The sequence below is a fragment of the Malus sylvestris genome, chromosome 1 (assembly GCF_916048215.2).
Source record: "Malus sylvestris chromosome 1, drMalSylv7.2, whole genome shotgun sequence".
NCBI lineage: Eukaryota > Viridiplantae > Streptophyta > Magnoliopsida > Rosales > Rosaceae > Malus > Malus sylvestris.
This window is the reverse complement of record NC_062260.1, coordinates 6,588,920-6,609,382: the sequence shown is the minus strand read 5'-3', so window position 1 is coordinate 6,609,382 and position 20,463 is coordinate 6,588,920. Positions and strand designations below refer to the sequence as shown.

The window sequence follows — 20,463 nt, the reverse complement described above, 5'->3', positions numbered from 1 at the left end:
GGGCTCGGGATGTGGTGGACCTAGGCCAAGATGTGACAGTAGACCAAAAACTGTTTAGCCTTATGTGTTGTTCTATTTTTTTTTTTTTTTTGAGTAAAAAATTATTTGATTTTCCAATATTTTGTCCTCATTTAAAATGGGTAATTCGGAGATTTTCTTTTGATACAAAAATATATTTATACTAAAGGGTGAGGCAACAAATTGGTATCGAACTTTGCATCTATAATATTTGAACTTAAATCCTCTCACTTAAATTGAAAAAGAATATCATTAAATTGTAGCGTGATTGGCAACTTAGAGATTCGCTTTTCTTTTTTTTTTCTTTTTTTTAATAAAACTGTAGACATCGAAATTTCGGTGAAATTAATGTTGTGTTTACAAAAACGATAACATTAGTAGGTTAAATAGTTAGTTGTTAAGAGAAAGAGAATCGATGGGGATGAGTGAGTTGTTTGCATATCTATTTTTAGTTGTGTGTGTTTCAGACAAGGGGTGTGATATTCATACACTCTATTTTACTTCTCACACACTCCTCATTAATTTTTGTCATTTGATATTCTTTAATTCATTTCCGACGACATAAAACTCAGAAGGTATGTGAAAAGTAAAAAAGAATGTGTAGATAGCACACCCCTTCAGACAAAACCTCACTTTTTCCCTCAACAAAAAGTCAAAATATTGCGCCAAATGTCCCTATAACTCACTAACACCCCATTAAAAATAAATAAATAAAAGGAAAAAAAAAAACGACCTTTTTTTATCTTCAACTCTGTCTTTGAAACGTTTCTCTTGGCTTGGGACCGGCAACTAAAAAATCGAAAACCGTTTCTAGGGTTTTGCAAATTCAGCAATTCTTCTCTTTATAAATCAATCCCGCCTTAACCTCCCATAAAAATTCGGCATTCTATAATTTTGCTCGACGTAGTCGTATTCCCCAGTGCAACATTTCTCAACTCTGATTCTTTCTTCCTCTACATTTGTTCCAATCCTCTTGCTGCCTTTCGCTAACTAGAGCTCTTTCGTCATCGAATTTAGGGTTAAAGTTGAAAAATTTGTGGGGTATTCTGAATTTTCTGCGAAGAGTTTTGTTGTTTTCGAATGATTTTTGGGGCGTTTTGTTTTGTATAAATTGTTGGAGGGGTGGGTGGTGAAAGTGCATTGCTGGAATAGGATATGAATAGTGTATTCAGTGAGCAGATACTTGCAGACAAGCTCTCCAAGCTCAACAGCACCCAGCAATGCATTGAAAGTATCCTTTTTTTCTTTTATTTATTTCATTCGCGGATTTCGCAATGCCCTTTTAATTTTCTCTGAATGAGACTTTCTTGTTATTTGACCTTACTGATGAATTAACATATCTCTGGAGTTGGTAGTTTGGCTTTTCTGGTTTTCTGTTTCGGTTATGCTTGCTTGATAGGGTTACACTTTGAGTTATCTCTCTTTTGACGGAGTTTGCTAAAGTTCGAAATGTAAACAATAGCTGAAACTAAATTCTGAGTTGCTGCTATAAACGAATAAAGGTTAATTTCCCAAATTTATTGCTACTCCACTCTCAATTTGTTTAGTGGTTCAACGACATGGTTTGATAGTTAGACAAAGTAGGCACACAACACCATTCAGTTAACCCTATCGGTATCATTAACTTGCCTCTCAAGATTGGTGGGGTGATGCTTCAGCAGCAAGGATGAAATGAGTTGCGAATGTAGATACTGTTGATTTTATTATAGCACTTTTCTTTTTGTAATTTTTTTTTTAAGGATGAGTTAGAACAATATCCAGGTGTATATTTGTTGTTATCTTGTATGAATTCTGAGGAAGTGATGCTTAATGTCTGCGTTGCCTTGACCTTGTAATAAGCTTTGTCGCATTGGTGCATATTTCACCGGAGCAAAGCAGAACTGGTTGTTGAAACATGGGATAAACAATTCCATAGTGCACAGATGGTTCAGAAAGTTCCTCTCTTGTATCTTGCAAATGACATCCTGCAGAACAGTAAGCGGAAAGGAAATGAATTTGTTGCTGAGTTTTGGAAGGTTCTTCCAGCCGCTCTCAAAGTTGTTCACGAGCAAGGCGATGATCATGGAAAGAAAGTTGTATCTAGATTAGTAAGACCCTCCTTTGATTTTGTTTCATATAACCAACCCAGACACCAACAGCATGACCTGTAACTGTAATTGAAAATTCAAGTTCTGGAATTTGGAGTTGGGTATTGGGTTTGGTCAGTATTCTCTTTTAAATCTTCTTCCCTTCCTCTTTACCTGGCCTAAGGAATGCAATTTTAATTATGTGAACCAATTTAAGAATATTTGACCAACTGGTTATTATTCTCTTTTAAGATGTAAAGCAGAATGGCTTAACTTTGTTGTCGCTTACAAAATTGATAGGTTGGTATTTGGGAAGAGAGACGAGTATTTGGGTCTCGTACCAGGAGCCTCAAAGAACTAATGCTTGGGGAAGAACTGCCTCCACCATTGGAACTCAGTGGCAAAAAGCGCTCACGTTCAGTCAGAATTGTAAAAAGAGACTCACGCTCTATCAGAACGGTGAGAAAAAGGGCCTGCTCTTACTTTTCTCATTTTGCTTCATTTTATTTCTTTTGGACTACCATCCCTGTTTAAATAAATCTTTGCTCAATTTTTTGCTCGTACATTTGTACTTGTTGAAAGATTTCTAACTTCATGTTATTTGGAAAATAGAAACTTTCTATTGGAGGCCCGGCTGAGAAGATTGTATCCGCATTTCACTTGGTGATCAGTGAACATCCCACTGAAGATACTGAGATGAGTAAATGCAAGTCTGCAGCTCACCGTGTAAGGAAGTTGGAGAAAGATGTTGACATTGCCTGTACTAATGGTAAACTAACAATTCTATACAGTGAACATTTATGATATTAACTAGAGTAATTGACAGTATATATTGTCAGCTGTTTCCAAATTACATCCTTTTAATGGAATCTTGCCTTGATTTTTAAGATTGTTGTTTCTGATGCATATTTTCTTTTATCTTCAGCAAAAGATCCAAAGTGGAAAACTTTAGCAAAAGAAGTAGAGGAGGAAGAAAATATTTTGAAGCAGTGTATCGATAAACTTAAATTAGTTGAAACAAGTAGAGTAGCACTTGTATCTCAATTACAAGAAGCTCTGCATGAACAGGTATCCAATCATACCATCATTTTCTTTAATTATTGAGTATGTTTTCAATTCAGCATGCAAATAAGCAAGAATGTAGTGCTCCTTAAACAAGACACTTTGTTTCATGGTGTATGCTTTTGCTGACTTCGTAGAATCATTTCTCTTTTCAGGAATCTGAACTGGAGAACGTTCGAACTCATATGCAGGTATGCCCTCTAATAATTATATTTTTTAAAAAGTTGGATTTTCTGCTTTTCATCTATTAAGTTTTTAAGAGATGTCAGACCACAAAAGAAAAGTTTTAAGAGAAGGGAATGTTAGCATATTATAAATTTCACCATTTGATCATGATTCTATAGTATTTCTTGGGGCTAGTCGTGGATTACCTTAGTGGTTAGGGGCCTTCCTCTTCAATCCACTACGCTAGTGTAGAATATTGCTTTTGCTTGTATAGTATTTCTTGGGAGATTGTTTGATGGATCTGTGGGACATTTTATTTTCATGTTTTAGAATGCTAGAAAACCTCTTATGTCATAAGGTAGCTTCCACTTGACCACCAGAACTGTTACATGAAGCGGCAGCTAAATTTCCTAGACCCAATTGAGGTCATGGACCTGAATCGGTTGATCATTCAAGTGCAATTAAGAGGTAATATAAATGGGTGGATGTGTAGGACTCATTTATGAGCTGCATAGCACCCAAAATAATGAACACAACGAGTTACTGTCCTCTTCCACAGGCAGGTGGAAGTTCTGAGAAGACGGAAATGAAAACAGGATAGAACCTCTCATCATTTTCTTTCTTTTGGAACTGTTCATTTGGTTGGTGTGAGTTTTGATCTCTGGAATTCTCCGAGATAATCTGGACCAAGTGTTTTACTGCCACACTTCCTAAAGCAAGAAAGTGACATTCTAATGGGCTTTCATCTTTCCATTACAGTGGCTTGCCTTGATTTTTCTTTTCTAGTACATGGCTTGCCTTCAATCTTAAACGACTTGAAGAGTTATCGTAGTTCTCGAGTGAGCAATTGAACTGATTCTGGAGCATCCTCAGGTTTAGGTATCGTTCCTCCAATGATTGTAGGACCAAGTATTTCTTGGCGAGCTCTAATATGATCAAATTTATAAGTAAGCATCTCTTGTAAAATATGAGAAACACCAAATCTCTCTAGAGCAATCAACTACGGAGAAGAATTTTGACATTAGGACTTTTTTGTGTAATGATGGCCTGCTCTCTCGTTGCTCTTGATGCTGTTCTGAGAAAGAACTTTGTGGTCGTGTACTCCAATTCATAACCCGTTTTGTTGTTGTGTACTCCAAGTCATAACCTGTTTAGCTGTTCATGGGCGCAACATGTAGGCTATGTTTGGGTGAGGGGTTTTCAAGTTTCAAGGGGTTGAGGCCAAGCTAGCAAGGAATGGACTACAAAATGTAAGAGGGGATTAGAAATGCACCATGCGAATTACAAAGGCATGTATGAGGGATTTGTAAATGATTCCTTCCAAGTAGTCATTTTCAAATCCCTCTCACATGCCTTTGCAATACTCATGAAATGCATATCTAATCCCCTCTATCTAATTTTGTAGTCTATTTCTTACTACCTGGCCGTCAATTCCGTTGGACTTGGAAATCACCCAAATGTAGCCCGTTTATAGCTGGCCAGGTCCGATTGCGTCATGTCAAGTTTTCAATGACCTTTGTGGTAGTGGATGCATTCAATTCCCATTCTTGAAAGTTCGCTTTGCACTGATATCAGGCTAGTTTTCAGAACCATGGTTGTGATTATGAGGTCATGCAAATCATCCAGTATATTAAAACAGTTGACATGCTGGTGTAGTAATTCCTTAAAGCATACTATCTTGTCGCCTCAGTTTATTTGATGTTGAAATTATTTTACACATGGTTTTTGTCGTATTGTGTCAAAGTATATAGAACATGAGTCTTTCTCTGTCATTAGTGGTTGATTGCAGTTGGTATAGATAGCTGGAACACCATTAGTTAGCTTTATTATTATGACAATAGTGCAAGGTATCCCCTGACTCCGAAGTTGATATGTTATGTTTTGATGACTGTAGGTAGCACAGGCACAGGCAGAAGAAGCCACCAACATGCGGAAGCGGCTCAATGATGAAGATTATGTGTTTAAACCATCAAGTGCGACCAGTCCTTCAACTGATGGAAATTCTATAGGCGGACAAACACCTAGGAAATCAGCTGCAGCCATTGCAGCTTTGGTTGCAGACAAGCTTGCTGCATCAAGTTCTTCTCAATTGATTATGACTTCTGTTCTTTCAACATTTGCTGCTGAAGAAGCGAAGAATGCTGGTCTGACAAAGCCCTCCACGTCTATGCCGGGCACCAATTCAATATCCAAACCTGAGAGGTCAGTGCCAGTTTCAGATGCCAATGTTTTTATGTCATCACAAGCGCCTTCTGTGCAGCCAAACCATTCATACCAATCAGCGTTGGTTCCCCAACTGCAGAATCAAGCCCCAACATCTCAAGGTCAATTTCACATGCTTCCAAACCCGCCATCTCAACAATATTTACAGCCGTCAGGAGGGGTCATGAGCCCGTATGGTTATGGTAGCATTCCACATTTGCCTCTAGGGCCACCACCTCCCCCACCTCATATGGTGAGTCCAATGGTGCCTTTGGCTCAGCAGCCACTGCAAATGAATCAGCAGCCTGTACAAAATAGCCAGCAGCAACTGATACCCTTAACTCAGCCGCCTCCACCCGCTCCTAGTTTCCGGCCACTTCAGCAGCCACCCGGAATGGTGTATTATGCTCATCCTCATCACTCTCAGTGAGTTTGATAACTTAGGTAGACAGTGTAACAAATGTGAGGTTTAAATAATTTAGGTAGGCAGTATAACCAAAGTGAAATTTGAGGAAAAGCATTCTGTAGTGAGATCAAATTTTTGTTTATTCATTTTGGTGTCGCGTTTCATCTCTCAATTTCCCCCCTTGCGGATCTGACATAAACTTATAATTGTCGGTTTTCTTACAATAATCTTGGGTAGTTATTGTAACCAAAAGAAAATCTCATACGAAGTGTCTTTACAATGTGTATAGGAGATCGCAGACACGTAGTGTAGATATATGAACAAAGAGATAAAAAAGTAACAAGTCAACATTTCATTGCTTTCCTCCATACAAAATCTTTGACGAAGAGTGGCAGATGATATAAGATGGCGAAAATGGTAGCGAGGTGACCGTAGGAGAACCAAGCCGGCGGATTCTTCTGCAGAATGGCAGCCACAGTCTTCTTTGCAAACTCGTCTGATGGGGTTGATTTAGGACCTTGTGAGCTAGTGGCTCTGGCGCGGATTGCTGCTTCGAAAGGCTTGTATAATTTCCATTCGGGCATCTGGTTGTAGCTGGCCAAAGCAGCACGTCCGATGTTTGATCTAATTCCTCCAGGTACAACCGTGATCACACTGATTCCAAAGGGCCTCAGTTCCAATCTAGTAAACATTGATATTTTGAGGATGGTTAGAACCATAAACTGGCGAAATAAAACAATATAAGACGACAAAGCAGTGTGCAAAATTGGACAAATTCATGTGGCCAACGTGTAGGTCGACTGGGAAGATTTCGCAGAGAAGTTCAACTACATATCTTAACATTATTCCCCACAAACAGATGATATCTTCAGATGAAATCCCAGAAAAATCAAAACGTTTCATTAACTAGGAACTATTTTGTTGCTAGTACGAGGTTTGTAAACAAAACTTCATTACCGAGCATAACACAAAACACAAAACACAAACCTTAAAGAATCACTGAGTGCATGAAGAGCAGCTTTGGATGCTGTGTAAGCACCAGCCCACGGTGTTGGCGCCGCAACAGAAACACTTCCAACATTTACAATCTTTCCTTTTCTTCTTGATGCCATGTGGGGGATAACAGCTTGTATCAACCTCATGGAACCTAAGCAATAGCATAACATCATGTTTACTAAAAGCACACATGCTATCCATCTGCACAACTTTGATCAAGAATGGAATGACTAATGACTAATCTTTATTATCATTAAGATTAGCAACGTGATCTTCCTGAGTCGTGATATATAATTTGCAGTTTGTCGGAGGCAATGCATATTCCGAAATCAGCATATCTAAGTTTACAAGCTGTTGTATTGCATACAAAAGTCAAAAGAAGATGAATGTTGTTGAAAGAATGATCCAATGCGACTTTTACAGGAGTCTGGAGCACGATGACACCGTTGTATTGACACTAATAGATGATTGCAATCCCTTTCCTTTGAATATATGCACTCGCAACAGTTAAGAAGATGAGATTTCAGAAGATGCATAACTATGATTGCAGTTCTGTTACGCTTAAAGGAACCTGGACTAATGGAGAAACAAGATGAAGAAAACAGATATACATAATATTGGTAGCCACATAAATTCATGTATCCATTTCAGCTCCATGCTAACACATGACACCGACTACCTTTTTCTTCTACTTCTCACATAATTAGAAGAAGGGTTAATTGTACTTTGCACCGCTCCAAAACTTCCATGGCACGGGTACACAAGAACCATGGCGTTCCGTGCCATGAGAAGTCTTTCTCAAGGTTAAGAGCATGTAACATTTGGTCCATGGCATACAAAAACTTACAACCCTTGAAGTTACTAGTTCGTTCAACATTTACCGTCTTAATCAGTCGAACCGTCAAGTTAACCGTTGTTTTTTTTGCTTACATGGACCCAAGATTGATGTCATGCATGTCATCTTTCATTCATCTCCGTATTATCTAGGAGTGACATTTGCACTCCCTCTTACACAATTTGAGCGAAAACCAATGTAATTATCCATCCATAAACTAGTTCACAGGAAAGTGATTTCTACACACCTCGTTTCAACCGGTGCATAACCTGTTAATTTTTGACATTTGAATTGAATAAATCCAAATAAAATCAAGTGACAAAAGTAAACAAGAGGAAAAAACAGGTGTGCAGACATCACTTACCGAGTTTACATTACCCCAATACAAAAGGAAACCAAGAATGATATGACAATACATGAACGAAGAGGAGAGACAATCAGCAAGTATAAATCAAAGATCGATCACAAGGGCAGAAGTGACGAGTGACAAGTTGGAAGAGAGAGTACCGAAAACATTGGTGTTAAAAGTGTGTTGGAGAGCAGAGAGAGGGACCTCAGCGAGTGGACCAACACAATGAACCCCAGCGTTGTTAACCACCACATCAATTCGGCCATACTTCTCTAACACATTCGACACCACCCTCTCCACGCTCTCCTCGGAAACCACGTCCAACTCTTGCAAATAAAATCGCGAGTCCCCTTCAAGATCCGCCATCGATCTCACTGACCTGCTCGTCGCCACCACCACGCAACCCTCTGCGGCGAACGCACGTGCCAGCGCGTGACCTATCCCCCCTTCCGAGCACCCAGTTAACAGAACCACTTGCTGCCCGTACACATCCATTTCACTGAGTTTTTTTTTCCTGGTTAATCGATCTGAAACTAAGAGCTTTTTGCTTCTGTTTTGACGGAAATTTGGAAAACTAACCAAAATTTGACTCGATAGAGTTTTAATCAATTTTTATAATTCATTATCATTCTAACCAAAATTTAACACAAAACTACTAATATACCCTTTTTAACTAAAATAAGTACAAAACTATGCAGTTTTTTCCCTCAGAAAAATGGGAACTTTAACGAAAAGCCTACGGTACTGTTCATTTTAACGAAAAACGACATTTTTACACTAAAAAGTCAATCTTGGTACTATTCACTTTATCCTTTATTTTGTCCTTATCGTTAAAACTCAAAGTTTTCAAATTTTTGTCATTAGTTTTCCTTATAAAAATACCTTCCCTTTTAGGCATTTGACATTAGAAGTTTCAAAACTGCTTTAATGGGGTTACTCTTACATTACTTTGCAGCTTCTCTCACTCCAACGGCTTTAAAACCTGTCAGCACAAATAGGTCCTCCTCCAAAAACCAAAATTGGAGCTTGAAATTTTCAAATGGCTACTCGTTGTTGAGAAGAAGGAAGAAAATCATAGCTTTGCATCGAAACCGGATGAGGCCACTGGGCCTTTCCCTAAATCCATGCTGCTTAGAGAGGTTGTTATTAATTTAGGCCTGAAGTTATTTTTAGGGAAACTGAACAAAAGAGAAAATATGGTTTTGTAATTATTTTAGTTAAGAAAGGGCATTGTCGTATTTTCATGTCAAATTTTGGTTAGAATTATAATAAATTATAAGGGTTGGTTAAAATTCTATTCATGGTTCAAATTTTGGCTAGTTTTCCAAATTTCCTTATTTTGACGGTGGTATGTATTTGGGAGTTTTAACAAAACACTTTCGATGCTGTTCATTTTTAACGAAAAACCACATTTATACATTTCTCTGGTACTATTCACTATACCTTTAAAAATGGTTTTTCATTAAAAGGGAAGTTTTTTTTTTTACTTTTCGTTAGTTTTCCTTATGTATTATTCTTTTTAGGTTGGTTTTGATATAGACACTTTGTTTTTTAATTAAATATTTTCCCTACAATTTTGGTGCTCAATTTTATTTCATTTTATCATTCTTGTTATAAACATTGTATTAAAGTGTGATTGTGTAAATTCTAGATTAGATTTAATACTAGTTTTCCTTCTTATTACGACTTGTATTCCTTGCTATAAATAAAGACATCATAGGAAGAATAACACATCATTTATACAACCCTACAAATACATCTCTCTCCCTACTCTCTCTCTCCTGCGCCTCTCTCCCCCTTGTCAGATTAAAATAAGCCACTCTCCCCCTTGTCATATTAAAATAAGCCACAACATGTTATCAACACGCTTTTACCGCTGCGCTTAGGAATTTTATATGAAAATTATTCGTCTTGAATCAGAGGACTGTTACGTTTCAATTATTCTTAATTAATTATATTGATTCATATACTTTTATATATTTAATTTAATTTTTTTTGTGTTGAATGTGATACAAGCTTTGGAGATGGAAAACCGAAATTGAAGAAAGAATTTTCTGCATCAAACCAGTTCATCAATATCATCATGCAATTAGGTTTTTTCCAAAACAATAGTTTTTATCTCGATATTTTTACAGTTCTAATAGCATGAACATTCACCATAATGCATGACCCAACTTTATGTTTTTCAAATTTTAGATTCTACATAACTTGTGTATGCATTATATTCATAATTGTTGAATTATGTGAATTGATATTGCCATGAATTGAATCAAATATCTGTTCCATGCATTAATTGTATAGTTTGATTATGCATGAATTCAATTGAATTGAATTGAAAGAAAAAAAAATTGAAAATTAGGGTTCTAAAACCCACACTGAGCATTGGCCTTGAGTTGCGCCCTGACTTCCGAGCCCAAGCCGAAGCCAGAAGCTCCAAGCCTTTGGAACCTAGACCCATTACGTCATGTTGACATCGTCCACCTGCCCAAAATCTCGACGCCTTTCACGACGTCACATGTATGGCTCGCAACCATGCTCAGCCATAACGATTGCCATTTATGACGACCTGTAGTCATCATCGACTTGGAATCGTCGCCAACCATGATTTTGGCCGAGATTCATATGAATCTCCACGGATTTTGAAAACCCCAATTCAAATCCGAGGGTTTTTTGTTTATGGACATCGAGATTTTCTTTCTCCGTCACATCATCGAGGTTCCACGTCAAACCCATGACTCGCTCCATGTTATTTGACTAGAACACGGCCACTTGAAGCAGCGGCGCCAGCCTTTTTCCCTGGTAACCATACCTAGCGAAGATGGGGTGTTCTTGGACTAAAACCCGAGCCCAGTTAGGCCTTGGTTTCTTCTCAACATGAAAAAAAAAAAAGAACAATTTTTTTTCTTCTTCCTTTGGGCTCACTTGAAGTGGTCCATTGCTTTGGCTCGGTTCGCGTGACCTATGGTGTCTCAATGCATTGTGAAGCACATGATCACTGCCCCATATGGTTGTGGTGCTCCTCTGCACTAAAGGGAAATCTATGAGTTTTACACATGGGATTTCGAAATGACTAGCATGCATATACAATTCAAAATTTATATACATAAGCAACGGAAGCATGTTATCAAATAATATCAAAGCTATAGTCATGCAAATCCCCTTCAAGGTTCATAGGTTTATATATAATGCATCTAAAACATTCAAGTTAAGAACTAAGTGAAGGTATAGATCTATACCTCTTGATCTTGATTTTAGACCAAGGATTGACCACCTCCAAGCCCTTTGCTCCTTGAAGTCCTTGAGCCTAGCCTCCCTCCTTGCCTCCTCCACTTTGTTAGTAAGAGTGCTCCAAGGTTCTCCTTTAGTTTCCAAAGGAGAAGACCTCTAAATATCCACACCCACTAGTGTAGTGAGATGGATGGAGGAATAACCAAAAGGGTGAAAGATTGTTAGCTAAATCACCCTCAAGGTGGCCGGCCTTTGGTGTTTTAGAGAGATGTTTCTTTTGCCTCTTTGTTGTTTTAAAACACACAAAAACCTTAAGGAATAAATCTCTATAAAGTTCCTTATATAGACAAAAAGAAACCTAGTCAACAAATTGACTTAATATCTCTCCCTCTCCACTTTAAATGGCCGGCCCCTTTGTGTTGGTTTGGGCTTTGGGCTTTTATTTATTTCTAGTCATCCAATGCTTGAATAAAAGCCCAATGGGTTTAGGCCCAATGGACCCAATTAAACCCGAACGTTTCTTTAAGCCCAAAACGATCTTTTATCGCTTTTATGATTTCTTTAGACTTTCTAAATTAATCACAATACTTAATTAATCCAATTAATTATTTCCATTATCCATTAATTACTCACTACAAGAGTGTATCGGTGTACAATCATTTTAGGTTCTAATTAGCAAGGCAGTGAGGTGATTGACATCAATCCAATTGATTATATTTAATCCAATCACTTAGTGAATTAAAACTTCCTTTTAATTCACCTTTCTTCTTTGATGACTACATTTAATCATCTAGAAGAACTCACAAGCTATGAGTGACATCTAACCATATGTCATAGCTACCCAAGCTAATGTAGAAGTTGTTCGGAGAACCTATTAAGTTGGAATTACAATGTAATTCGATCATTCTCTAAAACAATACTCTCAATCACATTACTAGGGTATGGATATATTATGTCAAACCCCTAATGTGATTATTTCTTCTTATATGATTCTATTGAGTCGTATAGGAACGCTTTCCTTTATTACGCTCGGTACTTCGGCCGAAGGTTCCCGAATCATATCTTAGAGTATTCTTCCTCTCTTATCGAGGATTAGAGATTCCTTGTTGCGCATTCACTTGCCTTCATGACTAAGTGGCTTAACCCCAATTATGTCGTGGACACCCACGAATGGGGTGACTTTGACATAATCAAAGATTAAGTACTTAGCCACAAGACAACGACGATGCCTCAGGTTAAAGGACTACTTACATTATTCCAACCATTAGAGTTACTTGCTTGACATATGAGTAGACCTCCATGCAAGTACTCTCGTTCGATTGTGTTCAGTGAACTCATTCCCTTAATGAGCACCCACATACTTGTCTTAGTGTCACTACACAAATGGGATGAGACTTTCCATTCTTCCATTTGAAGCGGACACAGTATGTACCGGTCTAAGCATTGTCAGTTTCCCTCCGACAATCCAATGACCAGGAACCTTTTTGGACATAATGGTTATGTGAAGAAGGTCTATGTAGTCTAACATCATTAGATTACTTCTTCAATCAATCCATTGTTCCATGGATTCATTATTTAGGACATATATCGTTTATTGAGATAGTCCTAATTAGTATCTTTGCCATTTGATGTATAAGAGTCATCTATACATCGATTCATTTGTCCTGAAAGGTTTCTTCCAAAGATTGACTTTCAGGGCATATTTCCAACATGCAACGCTCCACACCTAATCACAACCATACACTAGTGCATCCATGCCTGCGAAGCACACGATTGCTACCTCTATTAGGCTGCTGTATCTTACCTAGTTTTGGGCTTGCTTCCTGACTCTAGGGTTGTGACCATTCCAACCCATTTTTTTGGGATTGGATCCCATTCATTTTCACAATTTTTAAAAGCCCACTAAGGCTTTGGTCCAATGCTTTGGACCACCGATTATATTGCCTATTTTTTTTAGGCCTTATGGGTTTTAATTTTTCCACCAAATAATTACTTCAAGTATAATCATAGGCCTCGAAGACCTACTTGTATTATTTGTTGCATATTTTTGTATATATATGCGTTTGTTTGTAGGTACTATGAACCTGAAGTTCATAAACTTTTCTAAAAAAAATTTAATTGAATGGATTTAAGTTTTTGAACTTTTATGCATGTGATTGGTTTAATTAATTTTATTCTAGGTATGGGTAATGGCAAAGTTAGTTGTCTGGCAGATAGTGTAACCGTACACACTATTTTGCGTGAACGCATCTATTTGACTAACTTCGTACCTAAGAAAGCACCTCTGATAACCTTTTCAGGTCCATCCAACTTGATCGAATGATACGAAAAGGCCTGTATAATGTTGTCCAATGGCACTATTTTGACCATTCAAGAGGCACTTTATTCTTCATGTTTTGGAACATTAAAGATATTCGAGACAATAATTAGACAATAGCTACCACGTTGAAACCTATGTAGAAAACGAAGTTGAATTTCTGTGCATCATTTCCTACGAATATGGCCAGAAGCGTATTCTAGAGAAGATAGAGTGTATCCCGAATGGTTTGTAAACTACAACCATACGCCTTATAGAGAGCCACTATGTGGTCAGCCTTACCTCAGAGACTGCGCACGAAATTACACTTTGGCATGATCGATTGGGACACCTTAGACGAAGCACGTACATTAGCAGCTAGCAAATCCTCTACCTCTACACAAAAGCGTGGTAGACCTCTTGGTTCAAAAGATTCACACCCCTGGAAGAGGAAACCCATGGCACAAGCTGTTGAGCCTACTGTGAATCCGACTGTCGCCTACTCATTCTATCTAACTCATGAGGAAACTCTAGATTACGGAAGTGTCCTTGAAGAGATCAAACCACCTCCTGAGAATTAAGAGATTTTAGTCCATTACGTTTGCTTTGATGATGTTTGGTGTAGAAATGAGATGATAATTAAAGATGCATTAACATATGCAGTAGCTACAGAGATCATGTTGAATGATGACATTGAACCGTGTTCCGTTGATGAATGTTGACGTATAACTGATTGGTCAAACTGGAAACAAGCAATCCAAGTTGAACTTGATTCGCTTGCGAAACGTAAGGTGTTTGGACCTGTAGCTCTTACTCCTCCACACGTGAAGCCCGTTAGTTGTGTGTTTTTGTTCAGAAGCATAATGAGAAGAATGAAATTGTGCATTACAAAGCTCTTCTTGTTGTGTAAGGCTTCTCACAACACCTCAAGATTGACTATGACAAAACCTATTCACCTGTTATGGATGTGATTACTTTTCGCTACCTTATCAGTTTGGTAGTTTCTGAAAAACTAAGTATGCAGCTTATGGACTTAGTAACTGGGGTATGTCTATAGGGATATTGATAAGGAAATTTATATGAAAATTCTTGAAGGACTTACTTTGACTGGATCAAATAGTTCCAGACCTTGGAACATGCTCTTAATTCGGCTGAGGCATTCACTTTACGGTTTGAAGCAATCTAGAAGAATGCGGTATAACCGTTTGATTGAGTATTTGATTAGTCCAGGATATGTGAACAATGAACTATGCCCTTGCAGTTTATGTCGGCGACATGAACCTCATCAAAACTCTTGAAGAGCTTGAGAGAATTGCCGCACACCTAAAGTTGGAATTTGAGATGAAAGATCTTGGAAAAACTTGATACTATCTCGGCCTCGAGATAGAGCACCATTCTGATGAAATCTTAGTACATTAATCAAACTACACCCAGAAGGTGTTGCACCGCTTTAATGTGGATAAAGTGAAGCACTCGAGTACTCATATGGTTGTTCGATTGTTATATGCAAAACAAGATCCCTTCCATCCGAAGGAGGATGAAAAAGAGATTTTGGAACCCGAAGTTTCTTATCTAAGTGCGATAGATGTTTATTGTACTTAGCTCAATGCACTAGGCCCAACATCTCCTTCGCTGTTAATCTTTTGGCAAGATACAGTAATGCACCAACACACATACACTGGACTGGTGTTAAACACATCTTCCATTACCTTAAGGGTACTATGGATATGGGCCTGTTTTATCCCTTCGAATCCTCAAGTGATGCCGCAACCCCCCACGGTTCTCGAGTTGATTCCCGCCTTGTTGGTTATGCCAACGTAGGTTACTTATTTGACCCACACAAGGCGCACTCTCAAACGGGTTACATTTTACCGTTAAAGGCACCACAATATCTTGGAGATCAACTAAACAGACCTTAGTTGCCACTTAATCTAACCATGCTGAAATACTCGCCTGACATGAAGCCATTTTGGAATGCTTCTGGTTGAGAGCAGTTGTGGGCCATAGTTGAAGCTCTTGCGATCTTTACCCCGTCGTTGATGTCCCGATGACGATCTATGAAGATATCTTAGTATGCATCGAACAACTCAAGAAGGGTTACATCAAAGGAGACAACATCAAACTCATTGCATCGAAGTTCTTCTTATTCTCACATCAACAACAAGAGCATTAGAAGATTGAAGTCATGTAAATCCGTTCACAAGACAACCTTGCAGACCTCTTTACCAAATCACTACCGAAGGCAACATTTTAGAAGCTTGTTCAAGGAATAAGTATGCATAAACTTTCTGAATTGTAACATTGTTAGTTCTCTTTGGAATTATGTCAAACTCAGTGGGAGCATCCTAAAGTATACTTGCTTGATCTTAATGTACTATTTTTCCCTACGATTAAGAGCACTTTTTTCCTTTGGGTTTGTGCTACCTAACGAGAATTTGACAAGGCACCCACCTTGGGTTGATGATATCCCTGATGACGTCCCGTAATCATTTCATTTGACTTTGCACTTTCTCACGCACTTTTCCTTAGACTATGGGTTTTGTCCCTACTCGGGTTTTACCATAGCCATTAGGTTTTTTGTGAGACTTAGTTTCATAAGTAAGTTCCTACTTTACTTTTAGACTAGCGTGTTCCTAAAATCAATGCCGACGAGTCGACTTCCTCAACTCTACATGATGCCGAATCTACTTGAGTATTTACACACTCAAGGGGGAGTGTTATAAACATTGTATTAAACTGTGATTGTGTAAATCGTAGGTTAGATTTGATACTAGTTATTCTTCCTTATTAGGATTCTTCCCTCCCTTATTACTATAAATAAAGGTATTGTGTAGGGGGAATAACACATCCTCTACACAACCCTACAAACACATCTCTCTCTAATCTCTCTCTCTGACGCGCCTCTTTCTCTCCCTTGGCAAACTAAAATAAGCCACAACAATTCTCCTTTTTTCCTCGTATTTTTATGCATTTGTTATTATGGTGATTTCAATTTTTTTAATTGTTTATTGAAATACATATTTTAATAAATTATAGAATGTTAAAAAATTTGTTGTCAGGTATGTTTGATTATAACGGTACGTTTGGTTACCTATAATATGAATACATTTGGTTTATGGTACATATGAATTTTTGGTGTGTTTATTTTTAAACCATAGTTTTAGTTACTTGTTTTCTTACCACTTAATATTATGGTCTAGTAGTATTCATTTTTACTTGTAAGTGAGAGGTCTTAGGTTTGATTCTCGTCAATGACAAAGTTGAACTACATTATTATGGCAGGTCCATTGTAAGGCCTAGCCTACTCCCCACCCCTATATTGCTTTTTAAAAAAAAAAATTACTTGTTTTTTTTTTTTTTTACTAATAATGAGAAATTACTTTAATTAAATTACTTTTTTATTTTATTTTATAGAAAGAGTCATTAAAAACTTGCGAGTTCAAAGGATTGGGGAAATTAAATTTCCTAGATTGGAGGCAATTAGTTGTAAGGTGAAGTGAAGATGCCTTTAAACTGATGCCATGTAATTTTATAAATAGAAAATATCGATTTGGCAATTAGTCAAAGCCTCTTAATCAAATCTTCCAAAAGGAACCAATGCTTGATCTAAAAAGTATTGATAAAAAAATGCAAGGGATTCTAATTCTCCTATTTTTTATTTGATGAAAAAAATAGAGTGAGTGACCCAGCCAGTGACTGGATAAAAATCACACTACAAAATAGCATACAAATATCCTAAATTTTCTTTATTTACATAAAATTTGTCAATTGAAACATATGAGAATAACACTATGTTTGGATGGGGAAAATAGACTAGAATTGACACACCCCGACCCGGATCAGGGCATGCTGGCTGTCACGTGAGGCTGACGTAGCCATGTGCACAGTGCAGAAGCAATAAGGATAATAAATATATGAATAATAAAAAACCGGAAGCTACTAATGTGCACTAATAAGCAGAAAGTGCTAGGAATGAGATACAAGTGTAAATACACCTAATCAGAGCATAGAAAGTCTAGGTGCAGTCCAGTAGGACAAGTACTAGTTATACCGTACCATAAGAGGTCCTACTAATATTATATTTTGTCAGAACCACCGAGATCCTCAAATGCCACCAACAACAAGTCTACCTAAAACATGGAGGGGTGCAAAACAGAAAGTGTGAGTGGGCAAAAATAAAGCTTTTCAAACCGCTTTAACCCCTCGCCGTAAAATATGTATAATTTTCCCAGAAATAGAATATAAACATATGTATGTATATATATTCAAATCATGTTTAACATATCCATAAACACAAGTATGCCATGCCAAAATATAAAGCAGAATAAGTAGCTCAGGTGAAATTAAATTCATGGGAAATAACATATTAGTCGGAACCCCCGTAAAAGTCTATACGGCTGAAGTCATAGCTCATTAATCAATCTAACCCGAGTCACTGCAAGTGACCTATACGGCACTACACTGCACACGAGTCGGAACCACAGTAAAGGTCTATACGACAAGACTGAGTGTAATATAGTTATGCCCTATGTTATGCTCTCATAATAATTGTACGATAAATCGCTAGTCACCTACGAGTCGGAACCACCTATAATGGTTTGTACAACAAGACTGTGCACTTAAATTGGATCCAATGTGAGCATATGGTGCAGGAGGTGACATTATATACAGGCATGTGCCATATCTCTGGCTAAATCACTAACACCGGGGTGCAGGATTATGAGCTCAATGTTTCTCAATTAGTCACAACCGTTATTCACATGCACAATTCATGAACTCACCTGGGACTTAAATTTAAATCATAACTCATTCAATGCATTTTCTGGGAAAATATCAAGTATATAAGCATATACTGAAAACCAAAAGCCCACTCACTAGTATGTCAAAGGGTCATAGCCCCCGAGTCGCCCTTGACTGCGCTCGTCATCGGGATAAGTCTCCCTTATATGCGAAACAACTATAAAAGCGTTAATTTAAAGCACATAACCAATACTAGCTAATAACTTATCATACATTGCTCAAATGGGATGTTTGAATATACTAACGTGATCTACACAACCTTACGAATATCCCCATATTTTAAAAATAATTTTTGGACGTCCCACGCGCCGGCAAGGGCACGGCAACACGTGTGGCCATGCGCAGGGACCCTAACGGAATCCCTTAACCCCGTTAGGAATATTCCGTTAAAAAGTAACAGGAACCGTTAATTCTACCTAACGGCGTTAGAATATTCCGTCAACTTTGACAGAATATTCTATCTTTTTCTCCAGTTAGTCTCGCCGGTTACCGTCGCCGTCGCCGTTCGCCGGAAACTGGAAAAACACGAAAACCTTCATATCTCGTCCAATTCTTAACCAAAATTATTAAAACTTGCACCAATTTGAAGCTTAGGACGAGTATAACACAACTATACCTGATTTGACACCTAAAATCCATGAAAATTTGCCAGAGAACCTTCGATAATCCGACCAAACTTCAAATGCATCCATCTTGACTTCCTGACGTCCAAATCATGCTATTTTTCTTCTCCAAGCTTCGTGGAGAGGTCCTTAAGCTCCCTATAAGCTTGAAATCTCCCAAAAACTCCACATTCACGGGTGCATGAACAATACCTCCATTATGGATTCTTGGTTCTCACGATCCCGAAGCTCTCACATCCTAAAAATGGTTTGGATGGGTTCGTGACGATGAGATGAAGATGATGATGGTGTCTACAAGCTCGATCCACGTCTGAAAGAGAGGGTTCGAGATTTGTCCGTACACTTGTACAGATGTTGCAGAAAAATTGAAAGGGAAAGGAGAGAGAGTGTACGGGAGAAAGGTTGGGTAAGTGTGTGTGGGTGTGTTGGTCTTACTTGGTCTTCCAATACACAAAACAACTCTTTTAAGTCCTAAGTGTTCCAAAAACTTTGGAAAATCTTTGAATTGGTCCAAATAAAACTTCACCCACATAACCACACAAAACGTCCAGGGTAAATAAGTAATCTCAAGCCGTCTAGAATAGATATTTCGAGACGGACTGTGACAAGAATTTTTTACAGAAGTCAATATTCATAAATTGATATGGATTCATAAACATAAAATTTAGAATTTCTACATGAAAGAAAACACTTGGAATTTGGGACCTCCAATTTCCAAGTTTAAATTTCATGGAAATATGTGTCATTTCCCAATTTCTATGAGCGACAGTTTAAAAATAACAAAGTTTGTATTCAAATTATATTTTTCTTTTAAGTTAACCAAACAAGAAAATTCACAAATTCTAGAAAATAAAATTCCGTCATTTCAATTTCCATCATTTTAAAATTCCTTAGGAATCTTAAGTTTTCTCATCCAACAGAGTGCAAGGGTCTTTCCTGCAGAAGATTGTCTAACCTAACTACTACAAATATCACAAAAAATGGGGCTACTATTCCTACTGACCAGTCACTAAAAACTAATTATTAAACTAACTTACACTAATCTAAATTCAACAAATTTTTATATTATTACACAAGACACACATAGGTATACTCACACAAAATTTTCGGGATGTATGAGTTGTTTGGTATTTTAATTAAATCCAACAAAAAACAAGACAAATAAAATAATGAAAACATATTTTAGTTAACACGTTACGAAAAACAAGCTAGGGGAATTGCTATTCACCACCAAATAATCATGCAAACATATTATGTTTCATTCAAATTCCTTTGTACCTGATGAAGATGCTTAGATTGTCTCAATGTTTGAACATAACCTATTACTCTTTCTTATGTAGTATGTTAAGAGAATGATGTTTTCAACTTAACGTAGTTCCTAGCATGCTCTAGAGTGGCGTGTTCATAGATTTAACAA

The 20,463-nt window shown here is 37.6% G+C and overlaps 2 protein-coding genes and 1 long non-coding RNA gene across 4 annotated transcripts; 1 reads left to right on the top strand and 2 right to left on the bottom strand.

Annotated features, from left to right (window-relative positions):
- Positions 1 to 760: 760 nt before the first annotated feature.
- LOC126623358 (uncharacterized) lies at positions 761 to 6,091 on the top strand. Of its 2 annotated transcripts, XM_050292231.1 has the most exons (7): positions 761 to 1,249; positions 1,858 to 2,105; positions 2,385 to 2,543; positions 2,697 to 2,853; positions 3,010 to 3,152; positions 3,302 to 3,337; positions 5,206 to 6,091. In XM_050292231.1, exons 1-7 carry the CDS (start codon positions 1,174 to 1,176, stop codon positions 5,941 to 5,943), a joined length of 1,557 nt encoding a protein of 518 aa, XP_050148188.1. In that variant the 5' UTR covers positions 761 to 1,173; the 3' UTR covers positions 5,944 to 6,091. The 2 variants fall into 2 exon arrangements, with proteins under 2 accessions (XP_050148188.1, XP_050148195.1); XM_050292238.1 differs by lacking the exon at positions 761 to 1,249 and having other exon boundaries at positions 2,080 to 2,218.
- Positions 6,042 to 8,677, bottom strand: LOC126623366 (short-chain dehydrogenase RED1-like). The gene is made up of 3 exons (XM_050292251.1): positions 8,258 to 8,677; positions 6,907 to 7,066; positions 6,042 to 6,600 (listed from the first exon to the last, which is right to left on the bottom strand). The coding sequence occupies exons 1-3, from the start codon at positions 8,592 to 8,594 to the stop codon at positions 6,264 to 6,266; spliced, it is 834 nt and encodes a 277-aa protein (XP_050148208.1). The 5' UTR covers positions 8,595 to 8,677; the 3' UTR covers positions 6,042 to 6,263.
- On the bottom strand, positions 7,932 to 8,251 carry LOC126623375 (uncharacterized). Its single transcript, XR_007623742.1, has 2 exons — positions 8,115 to 8,251; positions 7,932 to 8,019 (listed from the first exon to the last, which is right to left on the bottom strand). It is a non-coding gene; the product is annotated as an uncharacterized LOC126623375 (long non-coding RNA).
- Positions 8,678 to 20,463: the final 11,786 nt, after the last annotated feature.